This window comes from Thunnus albacares, chromosome 17 (genome assembly GCF_914725855.1).
Source record: "Thunnus albacares chromosome 17, fThuAlb1.1, whole genome shotgun sequence".
NCBI classification, from domain to species: Eukaryota; Metazoa; Chordata; class Actinopteri; order Scombriformes; family Scombridae; genus Thunnus; species Thunnus albacares.
In genome coordinates, this window is record NC_058122.1 from 11,934,186 (window position 1) to 11,953,063 (window position 18,878).

Here is an 18,878-nt window from a genome sequence, read left to right on the forward strand (position 1 = left end):
CAAAATTTCAAAAATTCAATCCGGTTCTCTCTCCCTGTGAGGAGGAGTCAATGCAAAACCTTGATGTCTTCCACCTCTACTTATCTGACTGCAGAGAGGATGACAGAGAACAGTGGACACACAGTTAAACATGATGGACTATAGGACAGGACTGCTGCTTTTAACTATCTGCTGGGCAGGTGAAGATTTTCACAGATCTTGAGTTGAAGTTGTTGTTAAAAAGTTACCAACTTAAAGAAACTGATTATTCTCCTTTTTCTGTCTTGACAGGTGTTGAAGGTCAGACTCTGACAGAATCTGAACCAGCAGTTAAAAAGCCTGGAGAATCCCACAAACTGACCTGTACAACATCTGGATTGTCATTCAGTAGCTACTACATGGCCTGGATCAGACAGGCTCCTGGAAAAGGACTGGAGTGGATTGCAGCTATCAGCAATGGTGGTGGTAGCAAATCCTACTCTCAGTCAGTTCAAGGCCGGTTCACCATCTCCAGAGACGATAGCAGAGAGCAGCTGTATCTGCAGATGAACAGTCTGAAGACTGAAGATTCTGCTGTTTATTATTGTGCTCGAGACTCACAGTGACTGAGTTTGTTGAGCAGCTGTACAAAATCCTACAGTACACTGTAAAAAATTACTGTGAAATCCACAGTAATTTACTGTGTTCTGCACAGTTAATTACGGTGAATATTTTTACAGTATAGTACTGTGTATTAGGTCTAAAAACACAGTAATCATAATGATACTGTAGAAATCACAGTCATGAACACACTACTGTAGAAAATCACAGTAACCATTATGTTACTGTAGAAAATCATAGTAACTACTTTAGTACTGTAGAAAATCATGGTAACAATTATGATACTGTAGAAAATCACAGTAACCATTATGTTACTGTAGAAAATCACAGTAATATTGATACTACTGCAGACACCATTATGTTACTCTATATGAGGTAACAAATTTCCCTTTTGTAAAAAAAAAATCACTAATTTGAAGATTATTTTGTAATACCTTCAAATAAAACCCTCAAATTCATGGTGCAGATTAAATAATTTAAACCTTAGTTTGAAATAATTATTCTTTTCATATGAATTCAAGTACTTCAGGATGACCTTGTTTGTTCATGCTTCTGCAGGCTGTTACTTTCAGGTTTTAAACTTTTCTCAACGTTTATCAGGTCATAACCTTTTATACAGTCTATGTCATGACCACAGTCTACGGTCATGACAGGCTGTCAGTGAAGTCGTGAACTGATTGGTTGAGCCAAAGAAAAACATCACATGATCTCAAATTTGAACAGCGTCACTGAGTCAGTCTGGGCGCCAAAGTAATTTACTTCACTGCAGCCGGTTTGGGATGTAACAGCTCTTTGGTTCACAACATTATCTTTTTTTTTTACTTTAAAGGATTTTCTTCTTAAGAGTGCTCATGTTCTTGTCTGTTTTTGCTCGGTGTAAAGTCGTCAGACGGTATCATAGATGGACTTTCTGACCTACTACAGCTTGCTAACTTCACCAGCTAACATTTAACTGCAGAGTCCTCTGAAATAAAGGACGCAACAAACTCTGAACATTCAGAAATGAGCACTGGAAGATAGGGGAGAACACAAAGTCGAATGTTCAACAGATATTTTTTGCAGTGTGGACAGTGCACTTCTTGCAGCGTGGTGAAGAGTAACGTTAGCCGTCAGTCCGGAGCAGCAGCAGCAGGAGTCACTGACATCAGCAACTGATCAATAAGTGTCTTCAACATTAAAACACTTGGTCCTGACTAACACCAGACATTACACCAAGCTAGTTTTTGTACTTAATTTATTCACATCGATTTCTGGCCGCTCAGAAGTGTGCTGTGCTAACATTCTTATGTTAGCTAGTGGTCTGTTAGCTAACAGAAATCCACAGAAATCCAACCTGACTGCATTGTGTTAAACTGAAACAGCTTCATGTTACGAAACTTGTCAACACGCCTTAACGTTACAGATGTTACCTTTATAAATTCTGGGACATGTGAGAGCACTGTTATGTGTGTTTAGCCTTTGTCACCCCCTGGCTAACTCAACACTGTTAAAAAAAACGGTGATGTTTTCACTGTAACTTAATAGTTTATTATTTATTCTATTCTAACGTTAGGTCTGATAAAGATGGCAAAATGCTCTGATAGTCTATCATCTACTACCAAACTGTGTGAAATTACTGTTTTCCAAGATGTATATGTATTTGTGTGTGCGCGCGCCTGCATGTATAGGACTATTAATTAAAAAGTAATCACTCTCAGTAAAAGCAATGTTTTCCAAAGTCATGCACGGCTCTAGATCCTGATGCCTTTCTTCATCATTTCTTTCTACTCCTCACTGCTGATGACAACTCCTGCTGATGCCAGAGTCCAGTCTCTCCATCATCTCAGGTCTCACTGTGTAAGGTAAGATTTAAAATCCATTGATAAAGCCAAGTTAGTCAGCTCTTGTGGCAGTTGTGCTTGTCATACTATGTGCCTGTTTTTAGATATTTTATATTTATATTTTATATTTATTTTGGCTTAACCACAAGCATCTCAGCAGTCATCTGATTAGATCTGTTCTCATGTACTAACTCAGAAACGATATTGTCTCTGTTGTGTAAGTTTAGTTTTCACAGAGAAAACAGTACTTTAATTAATTGTTGTTAATTCAGTGTTTTATTACTCATCAGGAGAACCTGAACCTGAGATCCTGTGTACGACTAAATGGATGCTGCTGATGGAGACCTGACTTCACCACCACCCTGGCTGTCCTCTTCACATCTTGCTATAGTTCACAGTTGAATATCAGGAGGAAACAATGACATCGCTGGAGTCTGTTCAAAAGATATTGCTCATCAACATTTTTACAACACATCCTATTTCTTTTACATTCATTTAACTTGCATTTTCCCTGTGATTGTTAAGATTGCTGTTAAGATTAAGATGAAATAAAGAAAATACAAACTACTACAAATAATAATTCAGATGTTTTTTTTTAAAAAGAACCTGTAAACCTTCTTTAAATGAAGACAACATAATGTCTATAAATCATGTGGAATCATAATATGAAGGAGTAAAAAACAGTTGTAGATTTCTCTACAAAATCACTAGAGGTCGATGTCAAGTTTCTCTCTTTTACAATAAAGAAACACTCAGATCTGCTTTTCTCATTGATCTTAACTGACTGACACTTGAAACCTACACTGAACTAAAGCCTGATTCTCCTGCTTGTCATGTACATGGTGTTAAAATGTACTTGAAACAAAAGTCATTTCTGAATTTGAATGAGCTTATTTTGAATCATATATTTTCACTCAATATGATATTTACCATCAGCAGTGACTGCAGCTCAGTCTGTCAGTGTCAATTCATCATCTCAACAGACAGGAAGTAAATCTCAAGATGAACAACAGAACGCCTAAAGGAGCTGTTGTGTATTTTTATTAAAGCTGGATTAACAAAAACTATGTCCTCCTTCTCTCATCCTCACTGATAGACTCTACACAGTCTCACATTATTAATGTCCTCAGGTCAACTAATTCACAATTACACAACACACAGTCATCTGAGTACCACTGATGTATGACTGAGCTTTAAAATTAAGATTTCATTACAAAAAATATAATGTTAATATAAATGAAAAATCTGACTCTTCCATCACATACTGTAGCTTCATTGAAACCATTGCTGAGAGAAGACAGCAGTAATCTATAAAGTCCAAGTTTCTCTGTGTGTCTGTGTCTTCAAACATTTGAAAACACTGAAACTATTCAACGTCTTTTATGCAAACTCAACTTTTCATGATATTTACATGATCCTGCTGCTGTTGCTGTATTTCTGTTTGAATGAAATAAGTAGGAAAAGTCAACAAATAATGAAATAAATGTAATGAAATTAGAATATCACATGTAAAGCAGATGTGATTTCCAGGTGTGTTTTCAGTTTGCAGATATACAGTAATAACAGTCATCAGACTATTAGTCTCCAGTTAGACCAACATTAATGCTTCATGTGTTTGATTCTATGCAAACTCAGTGATCCTCCTTGTTTCTCAGATATAAAAACTTCACATCAGACTGTCAGTGGAGATCACAGCACATCAGTTTCACCATAAACCATGTTCTCTGTAGCTCTGCTGCTGCTGTTGGCAGCTGGATCCTGTGAGTTTCTTTGTTTTTTTCATAGTCAGCAGTTCTTCCTGTTTTTTGATAATTTGTCACAAAATATTTTTCTTGTTTTCTTCGCAGGTGTGAAGTGTGAACAGTTGACACAGCCAGCCTCAGTGACTGTGCAACCAGGTCAACGTCTGACCATCACCTGTCAGGTCTCTTATTCTCTTGGCTATTACACAGCTTGGATCAGACAGCCTGCAGGGAAAGAACTGGAGTGGATTGGAAGTAGATATACTGGAGGCTCTCACTACAAGGATTCACTAAAGAATAAGTTCAGTATCGACGTAGACTCTTCCAGCAACAGAGTGACTCTAAACGGACAGAATGTGCAGCCTGAAGACACTGCTGTGTATTACTGTGCCAGAGACCCACAATAACACAAACCATCAGCAAACCTGAACAAAAACCCCACAGTGCCTGAACACTTGTAACATGAAGCCACCAGAGGAGGAGCCCTCAGACCACTAATGATTTCAAGTCTAAGTCAAACAGTCTATGAATACTGTTTACTGTACATTAGTACTGAAAATGTCGAAAAAAATATAATAAAAGCATTTGATTGCATAATGCAATAATATAAATACTAGAACATTATAATAACTGATATATGACATGATGGGACAAATGGATTATAATAATAGAGATTATTAAACTTTAAACCATCATATGTTCAAAGAGACTGGTGTGAGCTACAATTTCACAAGTTGATGCTTTTCCCAAATAGAGTCTTATTTCTCTGACTCATAATGTCTATATGTAGAATATTGAGGAATGAATAAAAGCAACATTTCAACATGCACCTTGCTTTTAAAAGGAAGCAGTGAAACCCCCAAAAGTCGTGTCTTTTCCATAACTTCATCATTTAAAATTTTCAGCTCTCACTGATAAGTGTTGTGTTAACAGTAATAGTAAACCTCCCACAGTGAATATTTACCTGTTTGGGTGTTTGTTTTGAAATATTGTTTTATTAAATAACCACAATACATGAATGCAGATCATACATTTAACAGTTTTAAAAAGCTGATTATCTCAAAGAAAATTTAAAAATAACCTCAAAAACAGCAGGATTCTGATGGATATCAAAGGTTTGAGCTTAATATTTTGATAATTCAAAATGTATTCAGCTCATCCTTTTTGTCATGCAGGTGTCTTAAATCACCAGTTGATGATTAATAAATTGTATGAAGGACATTTTATTTAGTATTATGCTGTGTTCATACTTTTGAAGTTAATTATGAGACTGATGTAGGAGAAGCTGACAGTGAATCAATTCTCTCAGGAAACCAGTTCACATCATATTTAATTTGAAAACTAACTAATCACACTGTAAACATGGCTTAGAGAAAGCTAACAGTGTTGGTGGTTACTCCTGTGTCCATGGTGCTCATCATCACTTTTTGCGGCGTTAATTTTAATGAATATGTGTTCCATTATCCATGATGAAAATTTCCCAAACAACAGTCCTTAATGTTATTAATATTATTATATGGTCGCAACAATACATACTAGTTTACAGTAAAAGCAGAGATGCATTATTTTAAATAGTAACAGTTGTTTCATTGAAGTCAGCGACATTTTCAAAATGTTACATTTAAGTGAGTAATGAAATAAAAATATCGTATGTAAAGCAGAGGTAATTTCCATAATAACAATCATTAGACTCTTCTATTACTCTCCAGTTAGACCAACATTAATGCTTCATGTGTTTGATTCTATGCAAACTCAGTGATCCTCCTTCTTTCTCAGATATAAAAACTTCACATCAGACTGTCAGTGGAGATCACAGCACATCAGTTTCACCATAAACCATGTTCTCTGTAGCTCTGCTGCTGCTGTTGGCAGCTGGATCCTGTGAGTCTCTCTGGATTTGCCACAGTCAGCAGTTCTTCTTTTGTTTTGATAATTTGTCACAAAATATTTTCTTCTTTTAACAGGTGTGAAGTGTGAACAGTTGACACAGCCAGCCTCAGTGACTGTGCAGCCAGGTCAACGTCTGACCATCACCTGTCAGGTCTCTTATTCTGTTAGCAGCTATTTCACAGCTTGGATCAGACAGCCTGCAGGGAAAGGACTGGAGTGGATTGGAATGAGATATACTGGAGGTTCATACTACAAGGATTCACTAAAGAACAAGTTCAGTATCGACTTAGACTCTTCCAGCAACAGAGTGACTCTAAACGGACAGAATGTGCAGCCTGAAGACACTGCTGTGTATTACTGTGCCAGAGACCCACAATAACACAAACCATCAGCAAACCTGAACAAAAACCCCACAGTGCCTGAACACTTGTAACATGAAGCCACCAGAGGAGGAGCCCTCAGACCACTAATGATTTCAACACCAGTTCACTGTTACAATAACAGGAAACAGTATTTGATCATATTTAACCATAAAAAGTAAAAAAAAAATATAACATGACTTATTATAATATATAATTATAATAATATAAAATAATTCAGTGGAGGCATTTACCAAAAAGTGTTCTCTCTTCCTGACTCACAAAATTTATATTTCAAGTGGTGAATTTGTTGCAGCATTATTTCAGTGGTAAACTACACTTTAAAAGCTCTTCATCTAAGAAGAAATGAAACATAAAAGTTTCTTTACGTCAATTTTATTTTTATTTTTAGTTTGTGGCTCCACATAAATTACTTTTGTCAGTCTGGAATAACAATGAGAGGAAGGACTGAACAGGACAAGAAATGTAACATTTTCTCCTTTTACTCGTGAGAATACAAGAGCTTTACAAAACACTTTCACAGCCTTTGGCACAATCTGTCACCAGTATAGATGCAAACATTACAGGTGACCTCAGTAGATCAAAATATTAGCAAACTGTAAATAAGTTAAATAAGCTGTGGTATTAAAATAAAATAATGTCATTAATAACTGACAACTATCATTTTCTTGGTCTGGATGTTTATAAATTAAAACACGTTTTATGTCTTAGTCCTATGTGCATTGAAGATTAATATTGACTTTTTTTTTTTTTTTTTTTTTTTTTTACATATTTACCCGTTTCTTTTTACATATTTTTCACATATTCTCATCAGTTTTCTTCACTTATATTCCTACTGGGGTTTTCTTTCCCCCTGACATCCTGAATGTTATGAGCACTTTGTCAGAAAAACAAAAAAAGCAACATTTGTTCAGGAGGTACTTTTTCTATTAACACTTAATGATAATAAGTATGAACTTTATATTGAAATTATTATTGCAAATTTTCAGTATTTCAATCCCGTTCTCTCTTTGCTGTGAGGAGGAGTCAATGCAAAACCTTGATGCCTTCCACCTCTACTTATCAGACTGCAGAGAGGATGACAGAGAACAGTGGACACACAGTTTAACATGATGGACTATAGGACAGGACTGCTGCTTTTAACTATCTGCTGGGCAGGTGAAGATCTTCACTGATCTTTATTTGACATATTTACATTTGTATTACCAATTTGATGCATGTTAGGCTATTTTTTCTGTCTTGACAGGTGTTGATGGTCAGACTCTGACAGAATCTGAACCAGCAGTTAAAAAACCTGGAGAATCCCACAAACTGACCTGTACAACATCTGGATTGTCATTCAGTAGCCACTACATGGCCTGGGTCAGACAGGCTCCTGGAAAAGGGCTGGAGTGGATTGCAACTATCAGTAGCAGTGGTAGTGGCAAATACTACTCTCAGTCAGTTCAAGGCCGGTTCACCATCTCCAGAGACGACAGCAGAGAGCAGGTGTATCTGCAGATGAACAGTCTGAAGACTGAAGATTCTGCTGTTTATTATTGTGCTCGAGACTCACAGTGACTGAGTTGATTGAGCAGCTGTACAAAATCCTCTAGTACTCATCAGACCCCCTTTAACTCACATGAATAATGTCGTCAGTTCAGTTAGTTCAAGAAAATGATGTAATTCCTTCACACCCAAACACCTTCTTGGAACCGACAATATGCTAATTGGGTTTTTAAACAAAGAATCCTAACAACAGTTCTTCAGAAAGATTTTAATTCTCTTCTTACCTAAAGCAACATTTTTTAAAAAAATTTTAACTTGAATTTCAGTATCTGAGCAGCTCTCTAGAGGCTCTGAATGTCTGTGGCTTCAAACATGTGCAACACTGATACAACAAAAAAGTATTTTATGTAAAACTCCAAACCTCCACACAGCTGCAAAGATCGCATACTGTTACATGATTTTGTTGTCACTTCACTTTCTTTTGGCAAATGATGAATTGAAACATATACAGTAATACATGTTTTATTAAAAGTACACATACATATTCTTTTTTGAGATGTTAGACTCTTTATAACTTTCAATTAATTCTATTTATTCATCTTTTTGTGGATCATAATAAGTTTTCATCCATTGTTACACAAATTCAAATATTGCAAAATCTCATCCTTGAAAAATATAATATTAGAATACAATCAGTTTATCTACAATAATACATGAATAAATTGTAGATTATATAATTTCATTTTAAATAAAATCATAGCACCATTATAAATTCACTAAATTAACCATATGTCATGTTTAAGTACATATTCAGTCTGGAAACTTGATAAGAAAGACTGAACAGGATAAGAAATGTAACATTTTCTCCTTTTACTCGTAAGAATGCAAGAGCTTTACAGCTTTAATATTAGACTGAAATCAGTTTTTCTACATTGATACAGGAATAGATGGTAAATTATTTCAAATGTCATTTTAAATAAAATCATAGCAGCACCATTATAAGTTCACTCAATTAATCATATATCATGCTTAAGTACATATTCAGTCTGGGAACTTGAGGAGAAAGACTGAACCTTTCAACTCAAACTGATAAATATAAGTAACAAGAAGAAATAGATAATTGTTTATTCAACAATATGCAAATACATGTGATTCATAAGGAAGTGAAGTGTGTGTGTGTGTGTCAGTGAGAGGACAGAAGAGCTCAAATCAGTTCAGCTTCAACATCAACCATGTTCTCTGCAGCTCTGATGCTGCTGCTGGCAGCTGGATCCTGTGAGGAGCTTTCAGTGGATTCACACTAATGAACACATTAGAAACACTGAATAGTCAGATGAATGATGGAGATAATGTTGATTTCTCTTTCCACAGGTGTGTACAGTATTGATCTCATCCAGCCAGATTCAATGGTTGTGCAGCCTGGACAGTCTTTGACCATCACCTGTCAGGTCTCTGGTTATTCTCTGACTGATAGCAGCTATGCAACAGGTTGGATCAGACAGCCTGAAGGAAAACCAATGGACTGGATTTTCCACATGTGGGGAGGAGGCAGCTTGGTACAAAATAATGCTCTGAAGAACAAGTTCAGCTACAGCAGAGACACTTCTGCTGGAACAGTGACAATAAAAGGACAGAATCTGCAGCCTGAGGACACAGCTGTGTATTACTGTGTACATCGCCCCACAGTGATACAAACCACCAACAGACCTGCATAAATACCCAGCAACCATGTGACTCAACCACTAACATATTTTTCAAAGGGGGATTTATCTGCAAATTCAGCTTCACAATTAATATACAATACATTTTTTCATCATTTCACTCCATTTATTATAATTTAGATTTTTTTTATTTTTTTAATCTTACATTATTATTATCCTTGTTTTACAATAAGTCACTTTGTAACATTTAAAAAAAAAACTTTTATTTTGCAGATACTTTTGTCCAATGCAACATATGAATAATTGAATAGTGCTTCTCTACATAAATAAGTAATAATTATTATTATTATTCTAGAGATTGCATCATCAGTTTTTTAGATGTCCAAACAGCCATTGGTTTCAGTTCTTGTAGTATGAAAATCACATTATAGGTTTAGTTTGAGGTAAACAACAAATAATGTCTACTTAAGTTATTTGAGATTTTGTGTTACAATGATAAGAAATCATATGAATTTGTTTTGGGGGAATCTCAACAATTTGGCAGCAAAACTTTTTTAATATATGTGGTAGAGTTTTTAGTTGTGTGTTATGTTTCTGCTTGTAGCTTGTACTGTTTGGGGATTTTTCTAATATCTAATATTTATAAGAACAAAATCTAACAAAATCAAAATTCAGAGCAGAAAATGTAACTTCTGAAGACAATTCAAATTCAGGACAAATTTCATTTCCATACTGCATGAATAAAATTTGTTTCTAGTTACAACTCTCGCTGTACAGAAAATTAAAATTGTGTGTGTTCAACAAACAAGGTCTTTGACAGCCAAATCCAACCATGCTTTCTCCTTCCTGTGAGGAGGAGTCAATGCAAAACCTTGATGATGCAACAAAAATCTATTTCCAGACAACAACAATTCAGAGCAAAAAATGTAACTTCTGAATCAAATTCAGGACAAATTTTAAATTCACATTGCATAAAAGTATTAATTAATTTGGCAAGAGTCACAACTCTGACTATACATTGTAATAGTCTGAGTTCAACAAACAACAGGTCTAAATGATGGACAAATCCAATCCAGTTGTTTCCTCCCTGCAAGGAGGAGTCAATGCAAAACTCAGAAGTCTTCCACCTCTACTTATCTGACTGCAGAGAGGATGACAGAGAACAGTGGACACACAGTTTAACATGATGGACTATAGGACAGGACTGCTGCTTTTAACTATCTGCTGGGCAGGTGAAAATATTTACAGATTTTAATCTAACAGAGTTTTTTGTGTCACCAGCTTATTTCTTTTGATGTTTTTTTTTCTCTTGACAGGTGTTGATGGTCAGACTCTGACAGAATCTGAATCAGTGGTTAAAAATCCTGGAGAATCCCACAGATTGACCTGTACAGCCTCTGGATTCACATTCAGCAACTACCATATGAACTGGGTCAGACAGGCTCCTGGAAAAGGACCAGAGTGGATTGCTTTTATATACACACCTAGTTCTTCTATCTCTTACTCCCAGTCAGTCCAGGGCAGATTCACCATCTCCAGAGATGACGCCAGCAGTAAGCTCTATCTACAGATGAACAGTCTGAAGTCTGAGGACACAGCAGTTTATTACTGTGCCAGAGACACACAGTGAGAAAAAGTGATCGGAGAGTTATACAAAAACTACTTCCTCTCTTTACAAACAACAAGGACATTAATTTCTTTAGTAGTAGTTTTCTTGTAGTATTAATTGTAATCAACATTATCTTTCTTGTCAGTGATTCTGAGTCGTGATTGAATATTTAAGTTGTACTTTATCATCTTTGACTGAATGCTGAATTTGGTTGTTAACCTACATGAATAAAATTAATATAAGATTAAAATAGTGAAATGTATTTTTTCTTTATAATAAAAATAATGTATTTGTGTGTACTTTCCCTTGTAAGTAATGTTTAGAGAAGATTATTATTATATTAAAAAAGATTATTTCCTTCTACATATAATGCTGATAATGAAATATTCTGTGTTAATCTTCACATGAAGATGAAGATCACACATGTAATTCAAAAGTTTACATTTGGGTAATTTGTGTCGCTTCCATGTGATTTATAGGTTGTGAAACAAAAATATGAGAAAAAGTAATCAGCCATAAATAACCAAATCCACACATAATCCTGAAACTGAGACATTTCGCTGTTTAAAAATATGTTTTAAGGGAAAAAGTCTAGAAACCAAAGGCAGCAGGGTCTCTTTTTCCTACTATTTCCATGCCTTCAGCTGTTCTTTGTCCAGTCACTCACACATGACAACCTCCAGCACATTTAATAACACAGTGTTCCTCATCATCATCATCATCTCTGAATGTCCTGCTCTTGTTGATAAGAGTTTAACAGTTTTAAAAAGCTGATTATCTCCACGAAAACTTAAAAAATAATGTTTTCCTCCAAAACAGCAGGATTCTGATGGATGTCAAAGGTTTGAGCTTGATATTTTAAATACTCAAAATGTATTCAGCTCATCCTTTTTGTCATGCAGGTGTCTTAAATCACCAGTTGCTGGTTAATAAATTGTATAAACGACATTTTATTTAGTATTATGCTGTGTTCATACTTATAAAGTTAATTATGAGACTGATGCAGGAGAAGCTGACAGTGAATCAATTCTCTCAGGAAACCAGTTCACGTCATATTTAAAATGAAAACAAACTAATCACACTGTAAACATGGCTTAGAGAACGCTAACAGTGTTGTCGGTTACTCCTGTGTCCATGGGGCTCATTATCACTTTTTGCGGCGTTAATTTTAATGAATATTTAATCAATTATCCATGATGAAAATTTCCCAAACAACAGACCTTAATGTTATTAATATTATTATGTGGTCACAACAATACATAATAGTTTACAGTAAAAGCGGAGATGCATTATTTTAAATAGTAACAATTGTTTCATTGAAGTCAGCGACATTCTCAAAATGTTACATTTAAGTGAGTAATGAAATAAAAATCTGGTATGTAAAGCAGAGGTGATTTCCAGGTGTGTTTTCATTTTGCAGATATACAGTAATAACAATCATTAGACTCTTCTATTACTCTCCAGTTAGACCAACATTAATGCTTCATGTGTTTGATTCTATGCAAACTCAGTGATCCTCCTTGTTTCTCAGATATAAAAACTTCACATCAGACTGTCAGTGGAGATCACAACACATCAGTTTCACCATAAACCATGTTCTCTGTAGCTCTGCTGCTGCTGTTGGCAGCTGGATCCTGTGAGTCTCTTTGGATTTGTCATAGTCAGCAGTTTTTCTTTTGTTTTGATAATTTGTCACAAAACATTTTCTTCTTTCAACAGGTGTGAATTGTGAACAGTTGACACAGCCAGCCTCAGTGACTGTGCAGCCAGGTCAACGTCTGACCATCACCTGTCAGGTCTCTTATTCTTTTAGCAGCTATTACACAGCTTGGATCAGACAGCCTGCAGGGAAAGAACTGGAGTGGATTGGAATGAGATTTACTGGAGCTTCATACTACAAAGATTCACTAAAGAACAAGTTCAGTATCGACTTAGACTCTTCCAGCAAAACAGTGACTCTAAACGGACAGAATGTGCAGCCTGAAGACACTGCTGTGTATTACTGTGCCAGAGACCCACAATAACACAAACCATCAGCAGACCTGAACAAAAACCCCTCAGTGCCTGAACACTTGTAACATGAAGCCACCAGAGGAGGAGCCCTCAGACCACTAATGATTTCAACACCAGTTCACTGTTACAGTAAAGAGAGAAACAGTGTTTAGGTTTTTATTTTTTAAATGTTTGTCTTAATTGAATTTGGCAGCAGTTGTTTTCATCTATGTAAAGATAGATGAAACACCAGTTCACAATAAAGGGAAAGAGTCTTTGAACACATTTAACCATGAAAAAAGCAAAACATATATAACATGATACATAATTATAATAATATTAAATAATACAGTGGAGGCATTTATCAAAAAGTGTTCTCTCTTCCTGACTCACAATATTTATATTTCAAATGGTGAATTTGTTGCAGCATTATTTCAGCTGACAACTACACTTTAAAAGCTCTTCATTTAACACGAAATGAAACATAAATAATCTTTCTTTATGACACTTTTATTTGTAGTTTGTGGCTCCACATAAATTACTTTTGTCAGTCTGGACTAACAATGAGAGGAAGGACTGAACAGGACAAGAAATGTAACATTTTCTCCTTTTACTCGTGAGAATACAAGAGCTTTACTAAACACTTTCACAGTCTTTGGTACGATCTGTCTCCAGTATAGATGCAAACATTACAGGTGACCTCAGTAGATCAAAATATTAGCAAACTGTAAATAAGTTAAATAAGCTGTGGTATTAAAATAAAATAAAGTTATAAACAACTAACAACAGTGTTACTTCTTTCTTGCTCCTCTGCACTATTATTAATGATTATAAATTAAACAGGTTGTTTGATGTCTCAGTCCTCTGCATATTGTAGATTAATGTTCACCATTTTTAAAAATGGTTCATCAGATTTTAGATGTCCTTTCTTGTAGGCAGCCATTGGTTTTTGTTCATGTTCATGAAAATCATTTTAATTATCTGAGGTGAGATTCATCTCATGTTTTAGCAAAGTTAAGATTCTGTGTCATGATAATTCAGTTGTGAGTGTGTTAAAAATATGTATTTGTTGAGTAATACTCTGATGTCCAACAACACGAGATGGTTGCAACTCAAACTTTGAACACTAAATTCAACATTTGAAGACAATTCTGATTAAATAGAAGTTTCAAATATAGATTGCCTAATTCAAAATTAATTTAGCTTGTGTTGAAATTATTACATTATTGTTTTGCACAACAAACAAAAGGTCAAATTCTATCCTCCATGTGAGGACGAGTCAATTCAAAACTTGGCTATATTCCAACTTCACTGATCCAACTGCAAAGAAAATGACAAATTGTTTAGTTTCCACTGTGACTTTTGTTTTGTGCAAGGTAAAAGAGTATTGCACATTTTAAAAACTTCAATGTAGTTCTCTGCTTGCTGTGAGGAGGAGTCAATGCAAAACCTTGATGTCTTCCACCTCTACTTATCTGACTGCAGAGAGGATGACAGAGAACAGTGGACACACAGTTTAACATGATGGACTATAGGACAGGATTGCTGCTTTTAACTATCTGTTGGGCAGGTGAAGATCTTCACAGATCTTGAGTTGAAGTTGTTGTTAAAAAGTTACCAGCTTAAATCAACTGATTATTTTCCTTTTTCATCTTGACAGGTGTTGATGGTCAGACTCTGACAGAATCTGAACCAGCAGTTAAAAAGCCTGGAGAATCCCACAAACTGACCTGTACAACATCTGGATTGTCATTCAGCAGCTCTGCTATGGTCTGGGTCAGACAGGCTCCTGGAAAAGGACTGGAGTGGATTGCTTTTATCTACAGTGATAGTAGTGGCAAATACTACTCTCAGTCAGTTCAAGGCCGGTTCACCATCTCCAGAGACAACAGCAGAGAGCAGCTGTATCTGCAGATGAACAGTCTGAAGACTGAAGATTCTGCTGTTTATTATTGTGCTCGAGACTCACAGTGACTGAGTTGGTTGAGCAGCTGTACAAAATCCTACAGTACTCATCAGACCCCCTTTAACTCACATGAATCATGTATTTTCTCAGCTCAGGTGGTTCAAGAAAATGATGTAATTCCTTCAGACCCAAACATCTTTTTTGGAACCAGTGATATTATAATTTGGTTTTTAAAGTATATTTCCTGAGAGAGAGCATAATTTTTAATGATAACTCTTAATAAAGATTTGATTTCTCTTCTCATGTAAGAAAAAACTTTTTTTGTTGTTGTTTTTACATGAATTTCAGTATGTGAGCAGCTCTCTAGAGGCTCAAATATCTGCAACACTGAAACCATTAAAATGCCAAAGTTGATATTTGCCAATTTGCAATTTTCACTATATAAAAGTGACAACGGAGCAACATCGTAAAAAAACTCATCATGTCAAACCAAGTCAAAAAATTTACTTTCAGTATTTCCAGAAAAATGTCCGTTTAACACCATTAAACACTCAGAATACACAGTCTCTCTTTATTAACTCAAACATGTTCTTTTGTAGCTTTGTGTTTCCTCCCACATGCGGCTCTGATCTCTAAAGCTCCTCTTAGACATGCACCTCTTTACATTAATCTTGTTGATTTTTTACCGTGTCAGTCACATGTCCGAAGAAGCAGCAGGGTCAATTTTATGTAAATCTGAGTGCCTGTCAATCCATGTCTGAAAAGAGTTTAAATTGTCAGTTGCTGTAAATGTGTTTGTCTGTGTTGTGGAGAATAAAAAACAAAAACTGTAAGAAAACATTCTAAATAATAATAGTTTTTCCATAAACTTGCATCATAATATATGTGTTCCTATTAAAAGTGTCAGAATTTCTGCAGGATCCTTCTTTTATAGCCTGTCAGTGTCCTTCTTTATGCAAAGTGAACTTCCTCACAGTCTGCTATAAACACTTGATATCATGCTGTCAGTTGCAGCAGAAGAAGAGAAGCTCTCATCAGATCACCTTCAATACCAACCATGTTCTCTGTAGCTCTGCTGCTGCTGCTGCTGCTGGATCCTGTGAGTCTCACTGAGGCAGAGACACTGACAGTATGATCACAGCACACTGACTGTTCACTGTTGTTACACTGATTCAATACTCAACATGTTTTCCTCTACAGGTGTGAAGTGTGAACAGTTGACACAGCCAGCCTCAGTGACTGTGCAGCCAGGTCAACCTCTGACCATCACCTGTCAGGTCTCTTATTCTGTGAGCGATTATGCTACAGCTTGGATCAGACAGCCTGCAGGGAAAGAACTGGAGTGGATTGGAAGTGCACGTGTTGGATACACCACAGACTACAAAAGAACTATTCACTAAAGAACAAGTTCAGTATCGACTTAGACTCTTCCAGCAACAGAGTGACTCTAAATGGACAGAATGTGCAGCCTGAAGACACTGCTGTGTATTACTGTGCCAGACACCCACAATAACACAAACCATCAGCAGACCTGAACAAAAACCCCTCAGTGCCTGAACACTTGTAACATGAAGCCACCAGAGGAGGAGCCCTCAGACCACTAATGAGTTCAACACTAGTTCACTGTTACAGTAAAGAGAGAAACAGCCTTTAGATTTTTCTAAATGTTTATCTTAATTTAATTTGACAGCAACTGTTTCCATCTATGTAAAGACTTTGACATTATAATCACTGATACATGACACTCAGTGAAACTCAGTGAATTACACTATTATACATTATTAAACATTAAATTGTTCAATTAATTAAATAAATTCAGTTGCCAACTTGTCTTCAAAAGCTCATCATCTGACAAGAAATCAGTCTAAAGAAATGCAGCTTCTCTCCCAAAACGCCATTATTTGAAAATAAACAACATTCAATCTGAATCATAAACCACCAACCTGATGTTAATGTTATAGTAATTAGTCAAACTACAGAAAATTTTGCTTTCATCATCAGTCTAAGTGTGTTTGTCAGCAATTCAAATTCTTCTTTTGAGTTATTTTAATAAGGTGTATACAGTATTGATCTCATCCAGCCAGACTCAATGGTTGTGCAGCCTGGACAGTCTTTGACCATCACCTGTCAGGTCTCTGGTTATTCTCTGACTGATAGCAGCTATGCAACAGGTTGGATCAGACAGCGTGAAGGAAAACCAGTGGATTGGATTTTGAATTGGTGGGGAGGAGGCAGAATTGATCCAAATAATGTTCTGAAGAACAAGTTCTTCACCACACAAACCTTTCTTCTAGAAAAGTGACATTAACTGAATCTGCAGCCTGATGACACAACTGTTTATTTCTGTGCACATGTAAACTCTACAGTGATACAAACCACCAGCAGGCCAGAACAAATACCCTAATTTCCCTCATATCATTGATACATGAGTTCAACTTAACATGTACCATACAGACAGTCTTTCTCACTATTTTTGGGTCTCTGGATGTGATATTGTATTCCACATGGAAGGACAAGTCATAACTTCAACTATAACAGACTTCCAGTAAATGAGCCACTCCCTCCCCATGATACTGTGATGCAAATCTTCAGTGTGTGCAGTGTACATCTGTCCTGCTGACTGGTCTTGTTGTTCTTGTGGAGCATCAGAGGTCACATCTCCAGCCTCAGGATGATGAACACACTCACTCTTCTGCTGGTTGCTCTCTCTCTGTCCTGTGAGTTCTCCTGCTTCTTGTTGTTTTATCTTTTATCAGACAACATCAACTGATGGTCAGTCAGTGATACCAGAAAACTTCCCAGAACTGTTTGTTTCACTTTCTTCTGTGGTTCATCTCTCCTTTCATCTCATCAGGTTGTTCAGGTCAGAGTATGGAGTCCATTCCTTCCAGTTCAGTGGTGAAAAAGCCTGGTGAGACTCTCAGTCTCTCCTGCAGGGGATCTGGCTTCACATTTAGCTGCTGCAGTATGCACTGGATCAGACAACCTGCAGGAAAAGCATTGGGATGGATGGGGCTCATTTATGACAAGTGGAACTGTATATTCCAGCAGTGTGCAAGGACGAATAGAAATCACCAGAGATAACAGCAACAACATGGTGTATCTGAGACTGTCCAACTTAAAGCCAGAGGACTCTGCTGTGTATTACTGTGCCAGAGACACACTAGTTAAAGTAAGCAGAGAGGCTTTACAAAAACTCCACAGACAATGTTTTTAGAAAGACCTACAGGTGGCAGTAGAAGATATGGTTTGGAATAAAACTAACTAAGGAGGATAATGACAAAGCCTCTAAACATGTAAACACACGCACACATGAATGCACACTGTGAAAGCAACAGCTGATGTTGGTGTTTGTGACTTCCTGTTTTTTAAGGTTACAGATAATATATGCTTTTCTTCAAATAAAAGTAATTGTTAATAATATCTGCATCAGTGATTTTGCACAGTAGGTGTGAGATAATGCTGTAATGACTATCTGAATAGATTAAAGAATCTAAATTGGTTTGAAATAAATGTTATAGTTTAAAATTCTAAATCCATCTCCATCATAAAAACAGTTAAAATCATTATTAAAACATAGAAATATGTTCTATAGAGATGTATGTTTCTCTTTGAGGAGGAGGAGTCAATGCAAATCTCTGATCTCTTTCATCTCTGCATATGTGTTGCAGAATGAATGACAGAGACTAAATCACTGACATACACACTGCAGACTGGACAGAGACAATGTGCTTTTACAATGATCAGATCTGATTATTTGGTTGTTTTTCTCATCCTGTCAATTAACTGGACAGGTAAGAACCATTGTTGT

At 36.1% G+C, this 18,878-nt stretch overlaps 1 long non-coding RNA gene and 4 gene segments (V, D, J or C); all 5 read left to right on the forward strand.

The window, feature by feature from the left end:
* Positions 1 to 130: 130 nt before the first annotated feature.
* On the forward strand, positions 131 to 4,553 carry LOC122966896. The segment is given in 4 exon segments: positions 131 to 179; positions 271 to 572; positions 4,114 to 4,159; positions 4,247 to 4,553. Coding segments are annotated over 4 exon segments (699 nt in total).
* On the forward strand, positions 1,013 to 2,966 carry LOC122966562. The gene is made up of 2 exons (XR_006398405.1): positions 1,013 to 2,420; positions 2,690 to 2,966. It is a non-coding gene; the product is annotated as an uncharacterized LOC122966562 (long non-coding RNA).
* Positions 4,554 to 5,918: 1,365 nt separating the features above from the next.
* LOC122966523 lies at positions 5,919 to 6,415 on the forward strand. The segment is given in 2 exon segments: positions 5,919 to 6,022; positions 6,106 to 6,415. Coding segments are annotated over 2 exon segments (348 nt in total).
* Positions 6,416 to 10,743: 4,328 nt separating this feature from the next.
* On the forward strand, positions 10,744 to 11,263 carry LOC122966506. The segment is given in 2 exon segments: positions 10,744 to 10,792; positions 10,877 to 11,263. Coding segments are annotated over 2 exon segments (363 nt in total).
* Positions 11,264 to 12,633: 1,370 nt separating this feature from the next.
* Positions 12,634 to 13,229, forward strand: LOC122966530. The segment is given in 2 exon segments: positions 12,634 to 12,805; positions 12,889 to 13,229. Coding segments are annotated over 2 exon segments (348 nt in total).
* Positions 13,230 to 18,878: the final 5,649 nt, after the last annotated feature.